The sequence below is a fragment of the Peromyscus maniculatus genome, chromosome 10 (assembly GCF_049852395.1).
Source record: "Peromyscus maniculatus bairdii isolate BWxNUB_F1_BW_parent chromosome 10, HU_Pman_BW_mat_3.1, whole genome shotgun sequence".
NCBI classification, from domain to species: Eukaryota; Metazoa; Chordata; class Mammalia; order Rodentia; family Cricetidae; genus Peromyscus; species Peromyscus maniculatus.
In genome coordinates this window covers 14,832,101-14,850,334 of record NC_134861.1, presented here as the reverse complement: position 1 = coordinate 14,850,334, position 18,234 = coordinate 14,832,101, and the positions used below count along the sequence as shown (strand labels likewise).

The following is an 18,234-nucleotide window of genomic DNA, read 5'->3' as shown; positions in this document are numbered from 1 at the left end:
TTTTGCGAAAAACTCTTGGGGGTGATGTCAAATAAAAGGAGCAAAGGAGAAAGTTTCAAATGAAAATCACCTGACACTTCTTTGGTAAACCTTAAAAAGTAGCAAATATCCCTGTCTCGAAAAACAAACAAACAAACAAAATAAAAGTAGCAAACATGAATAAAAGCAGGAAGATTTCAATGTTTTTACATTTGAAATTTGAGTGGATGAGAAAGGCTAGCTCAGGTGCATGTTTATATTGTCTGTATGTAGAGCTAAGCTTTCTACAGCATTGTAACTTTTCTGGGAAGAATTAAGCAATATGAAAAAAAGAATTGTACAACTCACACCTGTTTTGTGCACTGGGAGAATTCATAGCCTATAGGGACATCCTTGATGATGTCACCTGCCCTGTGATGCTTCAGTTCCTCCATCTGACCCTTGGCCGTACCAGTCCTAACATCAGGTGCCTGCTGGCCAGGGTGGGATGGATGACAGTAAAGTAACTTTGAGGTCTCAGTTTTGGTTGTGTTCTCTTTCTGCACATAGACATGTAGAGAAAGTCAAGTGCAAAAAAAAAAAAAAAAAGAAAGAAAGAAAGAAAAAGAAGTCTTTGTCCCAAATATTCTCTTTTTCCTTTGAAAGTCACAAATGTTATGAATTTTTCCAGGTTTCTCTAACTTCGGTCACACAGTGCGGTGACAGAGATATGGTTAGAAATAGTATTTCCCCGGGAGAACATAGCTGAAAATCATTATTTAAACTCCACGCATTGTCAGCCAAGAAAATGCTTAGATGCATCACGGTGGTTATGAAACAGGAAATGAGAAAGAAACAGCGGCTCTTTTCATGTCTGCAGAAGGGTAAGGGTAGGGCACCCTGGCAGGCTTTGAGCATCTTGTGGCATCATTACAGTTCTGTGTGGAGCTGGGATTGTGGCTCTCTCACAGATTGGAAATAGAGTTCAAAGGGCTGTGGCTTATGGCCTCCAAGCTCCTGTGCTGAGGTTTCACCACAGGACACGGTAGTCTTAGGAAGCGATGCCTTATGAGGCGCTTTGGTCAAAAGGATACAGTCTGGAAGATGGCCACAGCACCCCTGCAGAAGTCCTAAGGTGAGGCCCCGTTCCGTTCTCCAAAGACACTGCAAGAAGTCAGCAGTGTGAGCCTGGGAGAGGCACCTCACCAGAAAGCAAACATGATTTCAGAGCCCTAGCTTCTGCAACTTTGCAAAGCCACTGTGTGTGGAATGTAAGCCATCTGGTTTACCACATCTTCTGCAACAGCACAAATGGACTGAAGTGTGAGGGCCTGACCATGGTTACATTTCCACAACTGCTACCCAGGCCCACTCACATTTTGCTTTCCTTTGTGATGAACATGGCCTCTCACCAACTAAGGTGCCTTGGTAGCTGCTGTGCTATTGTGCCTTGGGAGGCATTTGGGAATCACGACTGTGTCTGAAGCCCGGGAGATGGTTGGGCTTCACGTTCTGATGCTGCTTTAGGCCACTTTTCTAGAGACTGTCAAGCAATGGGCATCTGCAACAACTGTTAGGATGCTAAGAACCTGTGTTCGAGTCCAGTGATAGTAGGAGTCAGACTGCCTGAGTTCGGCTGAAACGTGACCTTGCTGGGAGTCAGCCCCTCTGTGCTTCACCCTTCTTATTTGTTAAGAATCCTGACAAGGTTCTCAGCGACAGCGGAGTGTCCACCAAGCACCCATATGTTGTCCTGGACTCCAGAATGGAGTTATTGGCAGGGGACAGGAGCTCTTGTGGGAGGTCCTCGGGTCACTGGGATCATCCCTGCAAAGGAGATTGTGGGACGACATGAAGTGGCCAGAAATACAAGTCACCCACAGATAGGCCCAAATCAGACATGAGCGTAGGCTTGAGCTCTATGCTCTGGCTCCGTATTCCCCTTCCCTGAGTTTTAGAGCTTCTGCGGTTAGTGCAGCCCTCTTCTCAAGACTGGAAAGGAAACGGCGGCTCCAGAACAGCGGACTTTCCACTCGGTAAAGGGAAGTTTGTGAGTCGGAGGGCAGAAATGCAAGCCAGATAACGTGAAAGGGTGGCCTCGAAAGCCAGAAAAGGAGGTACTTCTGCCCAGTGAATTTTCCTTTCACTTGAAACACTAGAACGCACAACTTCGCTTCTAGTGTAGTAGTAGAACAGGCTGTGGTTTGTAAACTGGGGAAGTGGGGGCAGAAAGATCAGAAGGGCAAGGCCAGCCTGAGCTACGTAGTGAGTCCCCATCTAGCCTGAGAGGCAGAAGGTACAGAGGAGGGGAGGGGCGGGCAGGGGAGAGGAGAGGAGAGCATTCCCACATTTCCCCCGGCTTCCCCTACACAATGCTTCCCCGATTACTAATAAAAGTTTTTACTGAGTGTGGATTCTGCGGCAGGCCCTCAGCATGTGGCCTCTTTTCATCCTGCCGATGGCACTCCTGGGGGTACTTTCATGCCTGTTTGCCTTTGCAGGAGCTGACAGGAAACCTTAGAAAGGTTGAAGGTTGAAGGCTCCATGGTAACTAAAGAAGTACCCTTGACCTTGGGTCGCCTGACACTGGCACATACCAAGGCTGCTCTTAAGCCAATTTGGACTGTTCCTGTGCTTCACGGTCACCAGCAAAAATGTTCACCAAAAGTTCATTTAAAAACACGCCACTAAGCCAGCAGCTTAAGAGTTTAAAAAGACTCAGGGGACTTGGGGTTTTGTTGCTGTTGTGAGGTAAAGCATCAGATAGTCATTCTTCAAATTATTAGAGATTTCTCATGGCTAGAAACCTTGTTATGGTCTTGGATGGAAGCGTGGAAAATGTGAAATGCTAGGCAAGACTGCGCATGGGTGCTGGGAACCTTGCCGCCCTTCCCCCAGCTCGCAGGAGCTCCCTCCCCGGAACACACCATGGTAGGACGTGAGCTTCAGGTTTGCGGCCAAAATTCTTCACCAAGGTCCCATGGAAGCGGGATTCCTATACTACCCCCGACAACTTGTAAGAATGTCAGTAGGGGCCTGGACTGGGCTCTGGGAAAATGGCTGTGGCAGAGGAGTCCAAGAAATGAAATTGCAGAGAGGAAAAGCTGTAGCCTGGACATGGTGAAAATGATCTAGATCATCGGAGGCCAGATGAGGCTGTGGTTGCCGGCCTCACTCCAGCAGCTATGACTCTCCCAGAGGTGTGAATGACCTGGTGTTTAAGTTGTCGCAAAAGCAGGGCAGGGTCCAATATAGAATAGAGCAGAAATCAAATATTTAGAAGGCCAAACTGACTCATTCACTTATTTATTCATCCATTCATTCTCAGTTACCAAAGGACAGCAGTCGGATGGTAAATTACAACAATAATAATAACTTCTTAACAGAGGGTTGATGGGGAGGCCTGAGAGAGTTCAAGGGGAGTTCATATTTTCCTGAAGCCCATGGGTATGGAGTTGTGTTGACTGTCACTGATATAATAAAACATCCGGGGGGGGGGGGCGGGGGTGCCTGGCTCACCACACATGCACCAACGATGGTGGGGGGCTGCATGCAAGAGCCATGCAGGGCAGCTGCTGCCGAGACAGATCAGGTTGTGTCAACAGAAACCCTTTCAGGGGTCTGGAGAAGTAGAGACCGTTGCCCTTATCACAGTCTACATCTTCCAGCTAATATTTGCCCAACTCGGAGCCATGAATATCAGACAGCTCTCAAGTGAGTGTGAGAGTCTCTCGAGGCTGTGCTCTAAGTACCTTCTGCAAAGGTTTCAATGGGAAATAATCTTCAAATAAATGACAGGATGGTTTGAAAAGAATAACCAGGTATTATATTACAGTTTGCCTAGGAATATTTCCTTTCATAGTGAGTTGGGGCGTGCTTGTTTGTTTTTTCCTTGGCATATCCTGCTTTGTCCGTAAAACTGTCTCATTCCCAGTAGAAAGACCCCACTGGCACTTCAGAGAGGCTGTGGGTCTCTCAGCTTTGTAAGGCTTCCCTTCTCAAGACTTCAGCTTTCTGCAATGCTTGTACTCTCCTCGGCAGGACAAACAGTCTGCAAAAATGGTTCCTTTTAGGCGACTATAAAAAAAATCACATACCAGGTCCAAATCATAAGGGGAAATTTGTGAGATTTTTGCCATATAAAAATTAAAGCTCTTATAAGACCTCTTTATTCTGACTCTTATAAATCAGAATAAAATCATCCCAAATTAGGTCAGGCCTAAAGGAGGGAAATGTCATAAAACATATCACAGATACAGGCGTAGAAGTTTTAATATGTTAGGATCCTTGCAATTAAATTAAAAAAATAGCTAATATCCAAGTGGAAAAAATATAATGAATAAGCAATTCATAAATGAAGAAATCCAAACGTCAAAGAAGCATCAGAACACTATTTGATTTCAATAGTCAGCATTAAAAGAGAGCCATTCATGATTCTGAGACGGTTAAAGTTTAAAATTAACCTCAGGAACTGCACAGCACTCCCCATTAGAAGAGTAACTTGATAAAATAGTGTGCTCAGGGAAACTTGGCAGTATAATTTAAAAACACTAAAGCCATATATCTCTAGAAAAGTACTAAAAAAATATTTTAAAAAATGCTTTCCACTTTTAGGATTTTTTTTTAAAATCTAAAACAAACAAACAAATGAAAAAACGTGCAGGAACAGATAAGAGGTACAATTTGCAGTTGTAAGGAAAAGCTGCTACAGTAATTGCCTGTCATTTACAGAGTGATACAGTTCAAGACCTCCAGAGGCTACCTACCGGGAACTAACCACAGAAATGTATCCTAAGCATACATACCGGTGATGAAGCTCATTTAATAAATGAGACACAGAAAGAAGTTAACGATACCTAAAATGTAACAAAGCAGTTACTGCATTAGTACAAAGCTTACTTGAACGAAAGAACTGCTATGTTGTGATAGCTACCAAGGGACTAACAGGCAGGTAGTATTTACAGTGGAAAAACACTGTACTAAGGAACGATTCAGGTACTGGGTGACATGGAACAGGAAGGCACAGATGTCATCATGTTATTCAGAATTATGCACCATTTAAGAATTGCACATATTTTTCATTTAATGTTTTTGGATTGTAGTTGATTGCAAGTAACTGAAACCTCAGAAAACGAAAATGCAAATGATGGGCAGCTACCATAGCTGACAGTTCTTGAGTGATTGTTTAGTACCACTGTTCAAAGCTCTTCCTATGCATTTATTCAAAATTCATAATTAAATTCATATGGCGGTGCTATCATTATCTTGATCTTTGTTTTCTTTTTTTCCTTTTTCTTCTCTCTCTCTTTTTTGTTTTTGTTTGTTTTGTTTTGTTTTTCGAGACAGGGTTTCTCTGTGTAGCTTTATGCCTTTCCTGGAACTCACTCTGTAGTCCAGGCTGGCCTCGAACTCACAGAGATCTGCCTGCTTCTGCCTCCCGAGTGCTGGGATTAAAGGCGTGCACCATTGTTTTTCTGTTAAGGAAAACAAGGGTTAGTTTGGTAGCAATTCATGTAGTGTGTTAGTATATAGCCAAGTCAGGATCTGAGTCTGAGTAGGTCAGCTCTTAACCCTGAGCATCAGCCCTGAAATTCACCACCACTACACACACACACACACACACACCTTTCCATTAACAGAACGGGAAACAGGTAATGATGTTAATATTCCTCAACAGAGGTACAACGTCTGACTGTGGCCCAGTCACAGTGCGTAGTAATGCCTTCACGAGAAGGCACACAACAGAAATGCATTTATCAGTATGATTTCCATCCTGTTGCTAGTTTAGCACTTGCTGTTGCTAGAATTTAAATCTTATCTTTTGTGCCATCGTCTCCCAAGCACTCAGGGCTGAAATGTGCGCCCAAATGGTAACTCTGAAATGGGGGCTGGGCCCTCTATAAATTGTGCCTGTGTGTTGTCCCTTCAGCAGAGAACACTGGAGGAAGGAAAACCCTGATCAGGCAGGTTGTTCCTGGATACCAGCTATCACCTAACCCAACCTTAAGTCAGCTTAAGCCTAGTATGACAAAGAAGCCCTGCTGAGCCTACTGGGCGGATATTACGAGTATCTAATCAGATTCATCTCCTTCCACCCTTGGTATCTGATCCAGCTTGCTACCTCCCAACCCTCAGACTAACTCCCATGCTCTCAGTAATTTTTCTTGCCCACTGGTCTTACTAGCTGCTGTCATGGTTGTCCTTGGTTGTTATTTGGTTGGAGTTAGAGACACCTAGGAAATTGGTAAGGCGCATTTCTTGATGCTTCTGGGAAGTCGTTACCAGAAACCCTTAGAAGTCAGTGAACTGAGATGGAGCCTGGTCTTGACTCTGAGCAGCACCCATAGGCTGGGTCAGACGAACGGAAAGGCAGAAGAAGGAAGCCCCACTGCTCTGCCCCAGCAGACATACACTTTTGCAGCGGCCGTGACCTGTGGACATCAGACTCCAGCTTCTCCAGCCTCTCACTAAGTAAGTCCCAGCACCCAGTGACTCCCCGAGGCACCTTCAGGGCCTTGACCTCTGGCTGCGACTGCATCGTTGGTCTCTCCTGTCCAGAGGCTTCCTGGATTTAAGTGGCAACTGGTTTCTCTAGTCCTCCAGCTTGCTGACAGCCATTGTGGAAATAAACAGCCTCGGAGCATGTGAGTCAATCCAATAAACTCCCTTTTGTAGTTAGAAGTATATGTATATGGTGGGTTTCACTCCTCTGGAGAGCCCTGAGTAATCCCCTTTGGCTACATTCCCCATCTGTCCCTGGTGTTTCAAAGTTGAGGTCAAACTCTTTCCCCCCATGCAATACTCCTGAATAAAAAGTCTGTCTTCCCATTTTAAAAAAGTGTCTGATGAATCATTCCTAACGCATTTAACATCACAAAATCTGTCCAACCCCCCCTCCCACCCCAGACAATGGGGAGCATGGGGAAGTGCTGGGAACATGACATGGAGGTCAGCCCCATTGCTAATCACAATGGATTTGACTCATCCCCAGCACTTATTCTGATGGAAAATCCATCTTCAATTACAAAGCTCTGGACTAAGGGAAGGATTTAGAAATGTATCCTTTGTTTAGCGTTCAATTGTCTCTCACAAATTTAGGAACTATTCAGGAAAGACACATGTTACAATTGGGGATGATAGGATTCTAGGGGGTTGTCCATCTTTCTTGTTTTGCAAATACGTTCGATTTTTTTCCTACACATAAATTCCAGGCATTCAGGATCTCCTGCGTGCTAACTTGTATCTGAATCCTCAATTAAGGCTCATTGTGCCTTCGTGACCAAGTGCAGAGCTGGGGAACTGTGTGAGTCATCAGAGGCACACAATCCCTCTGAGGTTGAACAAGGCGATACTCTGCCTTATGTTTGAGCTCTTGTGATGTAAATAAGAATCCTCTTTTTTTTTCTAATCTGTTCCGACCTTATCCTTTATGTTGTTACTGTTTTTCTTAGTGATTTTACTGTTTAAAAATGACCCTCAAAATGTACTGCAAAAGTTGTTGTCTCTCAATCTTCAGCCCCAGCAAGCAGCAGTCAGCCCTGTGGAGAAAATAATTGTATTATTCAGCATCACTCAGGCTGTGGTAATGTTTATGAAGACAACAGACATGAACTCTGATAGCTGCCTGTGTGTGTGTGTGTGTGACATGGGTGATATGAAGAAAGCATCATTCTGACAAGCAGATCATAGGCAAAGGTGCAGGTCACCAGGAGATGGGATCCCAGGAAGACATCTCTGACTTTGGCCAGGGCTGTGCTGTCCTGGGCTCTGGGCTGAGCTCACAGAGTGATCATACCCTCACCCACTCCTTGGGGGCTGGCATTATTATCTTCATCTCAGCTGCCGAGTGGGGCTCAAAGAGCAAGGCTCTCTTTCAAATGGCTAACAAAGGGTACAGGCAGAATGTGGACCGGTGTTTGTTTTTAAAGTTGTAAGGATCCCTGAATGTGTGCTTTTTTTTTGCATTTTGCTGAAATAAAAAAATAAATAAATAAAAAATAAGAAGACGAAGTTGCCGCGGGGCCTTCCCTGAGTGTCTTGTGAGGTATGGAATGGGCATTGTGCTGCACTGTGTGGATCCAGTGGCATGTCTGTCTCATCCAGATGTAGAGGAAAGCAAGGGATGCTGAACTGGGAACTGAGTAGTCTCTAGGATGCAGTCACTGCCCCCTGGGTTTGCCCCTCCAGTTCAGAGGTGAAATGTTTTGTTGGTTGATTTCTATTCTCTCCATGGGCAGTTTCGAACATGGATTCGAGTGAATTCCGAAGGAGAGGGAAGGAGATGGTGGATTATATAGCTGACTATCTGGAAGGCATTGAGGGACGTCCAGTGTACCCTGATGTGGAGCCTGGCTACCTTCGGCCCCTGATCCCCGCCACTGCCCCCCAGGAACCAGAAGCATATGAAGACATTATCAGAGACATTGAGAAGATAATCATGCCGGGGGTGAGTATGCATATGAGGTCAGAGGACAACAGGGTTTATGCTAATAAAGCACCTACTGGAAGCTACAGCGTCACCGGGTCACTGAACCAGAGAAGTTAAAGAGAAATTCCTGCCATTGTTTCAGTTTTGGCTGAGACAATTTAAGATTAGGGGAATTAGGTGGTCCATGGAGCTCGGATGGGATGGGAAATGATAGATCCAAATGACATGGCCTCCAAAGGTAAAGGTTTTCTACCAAGGCCCCCAGGACCCAGTACTTGCTTCACCAAGCTCAGTTCCTAATTACCCTATGATGGCAAGAAAAAAATAAGCTCCTGGTAGTTGGTTGCAAGTAGTTTAATTAACTATCCCAAATAAAGGCACTTGTAGCATTCTTGTATCTGTCAAAAGGTAGCTTTCATGTCCTGAGGGGATGAGTTTTCTTCATTTTGTTTGGGCATGGGCAGTGTATACTGCTTCTGCCCAAGGGCACAGAATACCAGTGCCCTCCCTAATAGACGGGTGGATCAAAGGGTCGCAGTGAACCTTAGAGGTATGTCTCCACAGTACTACTTTACCCATCAAGCAATTTACCTAAAAGCCTGTCCATTAACATGATTCTGAACAAGTAGGCCTTACCCTGATCACCAAAATCATGTGTAAAGTCTGAGCTGGGCATCCGCCCCCTCCCCCAGCACTAAAGGTGAATGAGGAACAAGCATGTGGTATGCAGGGCAGCGGGGAGCTGGGATGGTGGGTACTCACTCTTGTTTTCAGAGAGAACACAGAGGCTCTGGGGAGGCAGCCAAAGTCACAGGCTCGAGTCAGCGCCTCAGTTCCAGAACACCTCTCACAGCCCTTGTCAGGTTTCATCTTTAGGAGATTTCCCCTGGTATTTGTTCTTTGAGTAAAACTCAAAATTCTGGCTCTGGCCTGCAAGTTGAACAAATAAGCTAAGCCAGTCAGCACAAAGCCGGTGCGGGGAGGTACAGTCAAATGTCAGGCCACAAAGGAATACAGGGGTGCTGGGAAAATGTGCAGTCTTCCTGCAGGAGTCTACACTCCATAGCAGTATTTACTGGGTCGAGCAGAACTGAGAAACGCAGAGGCTCTGGGGTTAGCTCCCTGGGTGACAGTTCCAGCCAGCCTGGTGCTCGCCCTGTGGTTGACCCGAAGCTACGTGAAAATTCTGTGCCGTGCAGAGCCCGTGTGGGACTATCAAGTCCACATGCTCTGTGGCTGTTCACAGAGAGAAAGGCAGGAGGAGTGTCCTTTCCAGTCAAGAATCGCCCTGGCCTTTCCAAGACGTGGATAGCGAGGAGAGGGAGCGGCAGGCAGCGTGGAGCCTCCGAGTACCTAAAGAAACGGACACCCTGGGCTCCAGCTGTGACCTCTGGCCCTGGGCATTTGTATAGTCTTTGGCCTCCTCCTCCATTGGCCTTTGCAAGTTACACTGTATAAAGGCATTTCCGCAAAGACAAACGAGTTACCACTGCAGATGTTTTGGTTTTTATCTGAACATTTTTTCTTTTTCTTTTTTTTTTTCTTTCTAAAGCCTCATGGGCTCCACTCCTGCTCTGCTGAACACATCACTCAGCCTGTGAAGTTCTCCAGAGCCTCTGAGACTCACTGTCAGCCTCCCTCCCTCCCTCCCCCCTTCCTGTTCTTGCTAACCCTGATTTTCTTTCACTCTCACTTTTTTTTTTTTCCGTTGGCTCTGTCCCACTCCCAGGCTTGGAGACAGCCATGCAATGAGCCTTGCTGGAATCTTCCAGTTTTTAATGAGCTATCCTAGTTGGTTATCTTTGTAATCATAATCGGGGGTTCCTTGTAGCACGTACTGGCCAGTAAATGTCTAATATGTGGTTTTACTGAGAAAAGACACGTTTGCATCTTTGCAAAGACTATGAAAAATGGCAATGTCGGCTTTCTGTGTTAGTCGGCTTTCTGACCCTGTAACAGATGGCTGAAATAACAAACACATAGAAACAAGGTTCATTTTGGTCTATAGTGTTGGAGGTTCAACCAGGACTCACTGGTCCTTTTGCTTTTAGCCTGTGGTGAGCCAGTGCATCGTGGCAGGATAGGGCAGAGGAAATCTACTCACCTTATGTGAGTGGAAAGCGATGCAGAGAAAGAGGAGGGGACCACTCGATCTTACACTTCTCTATGAGGGCACATCACAAGACCTAAAGCCTCTCATTCCTCCTGATAGTACCGCCTTGGAGACTGAGCCTCTAACACACGCAGCTTTGGGGAGTCATAAGAGCTGCATCATAACAAGTACACAGACGAGGTGACTTCAACATCTCTCACATTTCTGGAGGTTGGACTCAGATGAGGGATTCCTACAGCAAGCAACTCTGTACCCTCCAGCGATAGAGAGCTCTGGTCTTCTCCTCCTCCTCCTCACCCCCTCCTTCTCCTCCTCACCCCCCTACTCCTTCTCCTCCTCCTCACCCCCTCCTTCTCCTCCTCCCCACCCCCTACTCCTTCTCCTGCACCCCACTCCCTCCTCCTCCTTCTCCTCCTCCTCCTTCTCCTCCTCCCCACCCCCTCCTCCTTCTCCTCCTCCCCACCCCCTCCTCCTCACCCCCTCCTCCTTCCCTCCCCACCCCCTCCTCCTCACCCCCTCCTCCTTCTCCTCCTCCCCACCCCCTCCTCCCCACCCCCACCCCCTCCTCCCCACCCCCACCCCCTCCTCCTCCTCCTCCTTCTCCTCCCCCCCACCACACTTAGCCTCTCTCTTCCCTCTAATGGCTCCTTCGGTGCCTGACATCCAATGCTCCTCACATCCTGCAGGCCCTTACTTTCATCTTGACTTCAATGTTTACATGGAGTGATTTGAGCTCCCAGCTTCTCTAAGGTCAGGCTCTAGGCCCCTCCCGCTCTCAGGGATCATCTTTCCTTACACACTGATGAAGAATGAGTGCTTGTTTTATGTCTCTGCCCTCAGTTCACTTTGTGCAATCTCTTCCCCAGGACAGGCACCATCTTTTTTTTTAAAAAAAAAAAAAGCAAATCTATTATTTTAAAGAACATCAGCCGAAGACTGTGCATAGTGGCCTCATCTCAGAAGTCTGGGGATGACAGGGTAGATTCCATGCTTCTTACAGTGGAGGGTACATCTTGATTTCGGAGATCCTAAAACACAACAGAGTTTTGTCTTATAATCAATGAAAAAGAAGAATTTATTTGACTAAAATCTGGAGAAGAAAGTTACAGATGGTCTCATTGCCTAGCAATGCAGAAAGAAACCCAGTCCCTGGATTTGGGGAATCAGGAGTAGACCCTTTTTCCAGAATCCTTTGATCAGAACCATATAAGCCTTTTGAACTTTATTTTTTTTAAGATTTATTTATTTATTTAATGTACCTTGGGGTTTTGCCTGCATGCATGTCTGTATGAGGGTGTCAGAGCCCCTGGAACTGGAGTTACAGTTGTGAACTGCCATGTGGGTGCTGGGAATTGAACCTGGGTCCTTTGGAAGGGCAGCCAGTGCTTTTAACCCCTGAGCCATCTCTCCAGCCCTGCCTTTTGAAATTTGGAAAGAAAAAATATTTCCTTAGCCTGCTACAAATCACCACACAGAACATTGACTTTCAATGTTTCAAAAGCAGAAATTTTTGTTTAAGTTTGGGGTGTGTGTGGGGCGGGGGTTCAAACTTTCCAAATAGATACAGTGTCACAGCTCTCCATAGATTCTGGAATTGTTTGTGTATAGTCAGTCTGATCTCTTCTTAGAAGATCCCAAATCCCATCACAAGGGCCCCACTCTCATGACCTAAGTACCTCACCAAGGCTCTGCTTCCTAATACTGCTGTTTGGGGCTGAGGATAGGGAAGATGCTGCCCACTGAATCAATACAGATCTGTGTGTCCTCACCACGGTGAGGGTCTGTGTATCCACCATCCCCGGGATTCCCAAGAACACCACCTAGGTGCCTCTCTTCCTGGCCAACCTGAGCTTTTCTTCTGCACCTAATCCAGGGTTGGCCGGGAGCAAGTGTTTGCTCCCTCTGGGCTGATGGAGGCAGGGGGACAGTGGCCACTGTGGGAGACAGAGGTAGCAGCTCCTCTTAAAGGTGCTGATTTTTTGTGGGGGAGCAGTTTGTGCAAGCCAGTGGGAAGGTACCATACTAAAGAAATTCTTTTTTAAAAAAAAATGGGCATTCAAAACAAAACAAAAATAAATAAATAAATAAATAAATAAATAAATAAATAAACAAACAAACAAAAGTAACTGAATTTGCTAGAGCAATTTTGGGAAAGCCAAGCTTTTTACTCTAGGATTTCAGATGTCTGGTACAGCCTTTCTCTGTCCAGGACACTTAGTAAGAACCTGAAGCAATATTGCTATATCATTCCTACCTAGACTTCATGTGTTATGACAAATTATGATAATTTTCCATCTTCTCTTATGAAAACAGCATTTCCTTCTTGGCTAGCAAAAACCTTCAAGCACAAAACAGACAGTCTGTTCACTGTAGTGACAATGAGGTAAAAATCAGAAAGTGTAGGATGATTAAATTTGAGAAACTTGGTCCAAGTTGACTTCTGCATGCATCCTAGAGGAACTCATGGCCTTGTTCAGGTATAGCCAGACTCCCTTGCCCCAGAGTAACTGTTCCACCTTCCTACAGGTAACACACTGGCACAGTCCCTATTTCTTCGCTTACTTCCCCACGGCCAGCTCATACCCAGCCATGCTTGCAGACATGCTGTGTGGGGCTATCGGCTGCATTGGCTTCTCCTGGGTGAGTATCTCCAAGACCCTGTGGTGGAGTCTGTTCCTGCATGGGGAGGTGATCCCTTTACACATTGGACAGAAACAGGTGACTCTGTCACCTGTAGGTAGCAGGGCCGCTTTGCAGAGAGTAGAGTCTGGGCTCCAGGGAGGGAGTTTCTAAGGGAAGAGAAATTCTGAATGGAAAGTGGGAGAAGGAAGGAAGAAGGAGGGGGAGAAAGGGAGGAAAAGAGAGGGGAAGAAGGAAGGGGAAGGAAGGGGGCAGAGGGAAAGGGAGGGGAGGAGAAGAGAGGAGAGGAGAGGAGAGGAGAGGAGAGGAGAAGAGAGGAGAGGAGAGGAGAGGAGAGGGGAGGGGAGGGGAGGGGAGGAGAGGAGAGGAGAGGGGAGGGGAGGGGAGGAGAGGAGAGGAGAGGAGAGGAGAGGAGAGGAGAGGAGAGGAGAGAAGAGAAGAGAAGAGAAGAGAAGGAAGAGAAGAGAAGAGAAGAGAAGAAAGAGAAGAGAAGAGAAGAGAAGAGAAGAGAAGAGAAGAGAAGAGAAGAGAAGAGAAGAGAAGAGAAGAGAAGAGAAGAGAAGAGAAGAGAAGAGAAGAGGTCTTGCATAGGGCTTTTGTTTTGTTTTGTTTTGTTTTTATAAGCATTTGATTTGAATCAAAATCCCAGTCTAAGGCAGTGAGGCTTCTACAGCCCAAAGCTGGATCCTGCATTCCCCTAAGACCAGAAGATTGCTATGCACTCTGAAGTCTGAGAATGTTGCCACCCTGTCTCATTCCATCTGCCCCCCACTAGGCTACTGCCCAGCCTATCTGATGGGCAAGTATGCAGAGCAAAAGTGTCTGGAAATAGGCTTAAGGCTGCCTCCAGGCAGTCCATCCCTCCCTGTGTGAGGTCTCTTCCTGCATGGAATAAAGACTTAGAAAGTTCCCTACTCTGAAGTCAATGGGCCTAGGTCTCTCCTCTCTGTGTCCTAGCTGTGTGTTTCAGGAGGGATTTTAAGCAGGTGCCATTGACGCTCAGGTTCTGGGGCTACCCACACTATGAAGAGTTACTCCAAGTCTAGAGTTGTCTTTGGCTTTCTAGATGCAGAATGTCTCCCTTATCTGTACCTTGGAGCCCACTCGGGTTGACTAGTGTTGAGTGAGGACCTGGGCTATAGAAAGGGAGGGCAACTTGGGAATTCTCAGGAGCCAGCAGAGACCAGCTGAGCTGGCTGCTTCACCACCATGTGACACCTGCTTGTCTTCAAGCCGGGATCCTCAGGAGCTGAGCACATGGGAGTCACAGCTCATGGGAAGAGCTAAGGACACCTCCCTACTGTTGCTGTTGCTCTTCTGTCAGGCAGCTGGGACCTCCTCCTCCTGGGGACAGACCTGGCCTAGGCTGAGTGTACCCTTTTCTTTCATTAGATGTTGTAGTGGACAGTTTCACTGGTCTAGTTCTGCTGCTCCTGCATGTCTGTCTGGAGACCCAGCATCAACCTCTGATTTATCTGCTCGTCTGGAATGGTCTTTTATGTTTTGAATAAGGAAATGTCTGCCTTCCTGTTTCAGAGGTTGTATTACTTGATAGCTGCGGTTCATAACAGGGAATGCTGGTTCCTATGCCTGGAGTTAGGGTTAGCCTGACTGCAGTAAAACCCATCAGGATGAGGGTGACCATCAGATCAGCAGGGAGAGAGTCCTCAGTTCCTCTTGCCATCAATGTGTCATGATGCCAGAATGCACGGGTATCTGCAAGAGCACTCTGGACACCAGGTTGTGCTGGGAACTCAAATCACCTTTGCCTGGACCTAAGAATATACAGCCTCCTTCTGCGTGCAATGAGAGAAGGGAGGCCAGACGCCAAGTCACTGGGCAATTAAAAGACTTCATAAGATAAGTAGCTTGGCCAGGTGGCGGTGGTGCACGCCTTTAATCCCAGCACTCGGGAGGCAGAGGCAGGCGGATCTCTGTGAGCTCGAGGCCAGCCTGGTCTACAGAGCGAGATCCAGGACAGGCACCAAAACTACACAGAGAAAAAACAAACAAGCAAACAACAACAACAAAAAGATGAGTAGCTTGTCTGGTGTTGCCTAGGGGATGAAAGTAGCCAATGCCCATCTCCTTGACTCAACTCTGCCCTCTAAAATTCACTCACGGCCATAGAAGAGGGTCTACCAGTAGACCTTTCTGTGTTGTTCAAGTACACAGTGCATGAAGCAGGCAGGCTTGGTGGAGTAAGGTTCACAGAGGCCGATGCTGGGTCTCCTTGTCCCAATCTGGATGAAAGAAGCTTAAGTCTGAGACTGAGTGCAAGCACTTGAGGCCCATCTGCGATTGGGAGATTTTATCCTGGGGTTCAGTCAGAGTTGACCCCAAACTCCTCAGTATCTGAGCCCTTGCTTCAGCATTAGTTCCTAGAGAATCATGACTGTGTGTGTGGTGGGGCTGGGGAGGTTGATGTGTGCAGGGACTGTTCTCAGCTCACACCCTGAGACTTTCTGTCGTGGAGAGAAGATGGCGATGGTGAGGGAAGTCCGAAGGGGCTCATGGAGATCTACCCGGCACGGCTTCCTGTGTCCTATCTGGAAGGAGTTGAGGAAGAGCAGAGAGACGTCCTCCTTGTAAAGTTCTATCAGCGCTGCCAGGCCCAGGCCCTGCTTCCAGACCTCTTGGCAGAGCTAAGCCCCAAGGCTCCTCCCGATCTCTGGGAAATGAGAACACAGCATTGTCTCAATCGGTTTGCTGGGGGAGAAGAAAATACCATCGACTGAATCCTTTATAAACATTAGAAGTCTACTTGAGGGTGTGAAGAACACGCTACTGGCATCTGGCAGCGCAGCGTGCTGTGTGAGTGCAGCAGGCAGCAGGCATACATAAAACAGACAAGAATTGGGGTGAGCTTCCCCATTTCAATCTAGCCCACTCCTGAGACGACCCATTTTCCCGTCAGTTCATGACCAAAGGAGCCACGCAGGCGGGTTGACCCGTAATGTGCCCCCACCTCTCAATACTCTCCTAGTGGGTTCAGGTTTCAACATAGGAATGTGGGAAGACATGCTCCAGACACAGCGAGCAAGGGATTAATTCCCTGCCAAGAGTGGATTTGGGGGACAAAAAAAAAAAAAAATGTGAACTTTTTGTTAAATTGATCAAATAAAAGTCACCAAAGAAACAATGCTTTCCCATGTCACCCTTTTGTGCTGAGGCCAGCTGCCCCGTGGCTTTAAGTGCCTCACTCTCCCTCCCCCACCCCACCCCCACTGCAGGCTGCAAGCCCAGCGTGCACAGAGCTGGAGACAGTGATGATGGATTGGCTGGGGAAGATGCTGGAGCTGCCAGAGGCCTTTTTGGCTGGAAGAGCTGGGGAAGGGGGAGGAGTGATCCAGGTAAGATGGGGGAAGCGGGGAAGGCAGTCTTCTGGGAGTGTGGGGCCCCACAAAGAACCACAGCTGCAAACAGAAAGCAGTGCCCCAAGATTTCTTCCAGAGAACAGGAAAGCTGGGAAACTCTGGTCTTGGAGTTGACGGGATCTGGATTTAGATCCTGGTGCTGTTTCCCATGAGCTGTGGGCAAGCATTTATCACCACAGGCCCTTCTGCTAGATAGATCAGTGGCTACCACAGAGGGCAGCGAATATTTTTGTTGGGGTATCCACTGCTGGCCACCGTGCCTAAGCACTCTCCAGACGTATTTACTCCTCAGAGCACTGAAGAAACTGGGGGAGAAAACGACTGGTAACTTTCCTCCCAGCTTCTAGCTGGGAAGTTATAGACCATGCATCTGTGTATTCCAGAATCTAAGATCTTGCTACCACCCTAGGATCCTGTTTTTACCCCAAGTGACAGCTGTGGCCATGCCTCAATGTCTGTATGGGCTACTTGGCTGTATGTGCTATTTGTCGGTGAGCCAACAGCTTACCTAAGGCTTCTGCTATGTCCGTGCATACATTTAATTCATTCTCTGTATTCACTCGAACAACTGCAGGGCTTACATGAGGGTATCCAACAGATGCAAATGACAGCCGTGGTGAATTTTCCATTCCACCAGGATCTTCAGAGTGAATGATTGGAATTTATGTCCCCCCCTCTTTTTTTTTTTTTTTTTTTTTTTGAGACAGGGTCTGACTGTGTAGCCCTGGCCTGAATCTCACTATGTACAGCAGGCTGGTCTTGAGCTCAGAGCTCCACCTGCTTTTCCATCCCAAGGGCTGGTATTAAAAGAATGTACCACCATGTCCCAGCAAATGTGAGCCTTTAAAAAACATTTAATAGCACAAACAATGAACTACATTAACTCATCAGCCCTCCTTATGTATTGTTCTCATGTCAGATTCAGGGTTGCAATACTGAGAAAGGCCTGTTAACTTTAGAAAGAAGGATTTCAATATACATATTGTTTTCTCGGAATCTCCGAGTATAAGGTAAAGCAGTGAAGGTTCCACATATTTTATGGGTGAGAACACTGGGGCTGACAGGAGAATGCCTTGGTGGAAGATCACATGTCTAGTGTGGCCAAACTAAACTAGGAAGCAAGGCCCTCAATTTCTAGTCCTGAGACTACTCAATAAGACTGTGTGTTTTCGCCTCCCATGTACGACCTTTTTTCTTAAGGAGGCTACGCATAGTTTAGTGGCTTCAAACACATTTATTTTCCTATGGTTCTGCAAGTCTGACTTAGGTTTTAATGAGCTAAAATCGAGATTGTCATCTTAGAAGCCCAAGGGGAAAATCCATTTCCCCACCTCCTCAAGTTTTCTAAAGCCCTCTGGAATTCCTTGGCCTGCAGCTCCCATCTCCATCTCCAGAAGCAGCTGTGTTCCATCTCACTGACCTTTCTCTCACTGTCATGTTCTGACTGCAGATGTGGAATCGGGTCTCCACTTTTAAGGACCCGCATGATAGGATTGGGTCCACTCTGATAATCCAAGATAATCTTTCCAAGTCAGGGCTCTTAATGTTAATCACATCAGCAGAGTCCCTTTTCTCCTGAAAGGTAAACAATCTCGGTGTCTGGGAAAGAGGCCTGGCATCTTGGCGGTGGGAGATGAGGTCTGTGTTGTATGCTGTCTGCAGGGGAGCCCTGAAAAAGGACTTGCTGGTTCCTAGCCTCGGCCTGTACAAAGTCAAAC

At 46.9% G+C, this 18,234-nt stretch overlaps 1 protein-coding gene across 4 annotated transcripts in view; it reads left to right on the top strand.

Moving 5' to 3' along the window:
* Ddc (dopa decarboxylase) overlaps positions 1-18,234 on the top strand; it is an 88,148-nt gene that overhangs the window by 11,908 nt on the left and 58,006 nt on the right. For 3 of the 4 annotated variants that reach the window (XM_015991868.3, XM_006973038.4, XM_076546003.1), the window contains exons 2-4: positions 8,196-8,404; positions 13,026-13,139; positions 16,373-16,492. In XM_015991868.3, coding sequence (XP_015847354.1) covers positions 8,204-8,404; positions 13,026-13,139; positions 16,373-16,492 — 435 coding nt within the window. In that variant the 5' untranslated portion in view covers positions 8,196-8,203. Of the gene's footprint in view, positions 1-6,378; positions 6,430-6,516; positions 6,603-8,195; positions 8,405-13,025; positions 13,140-16,372; positions 16,493-18,234 lie in introns of those variants that run through there. The other variant, XM_042285607.2, reaches the window with a different exon arrangement.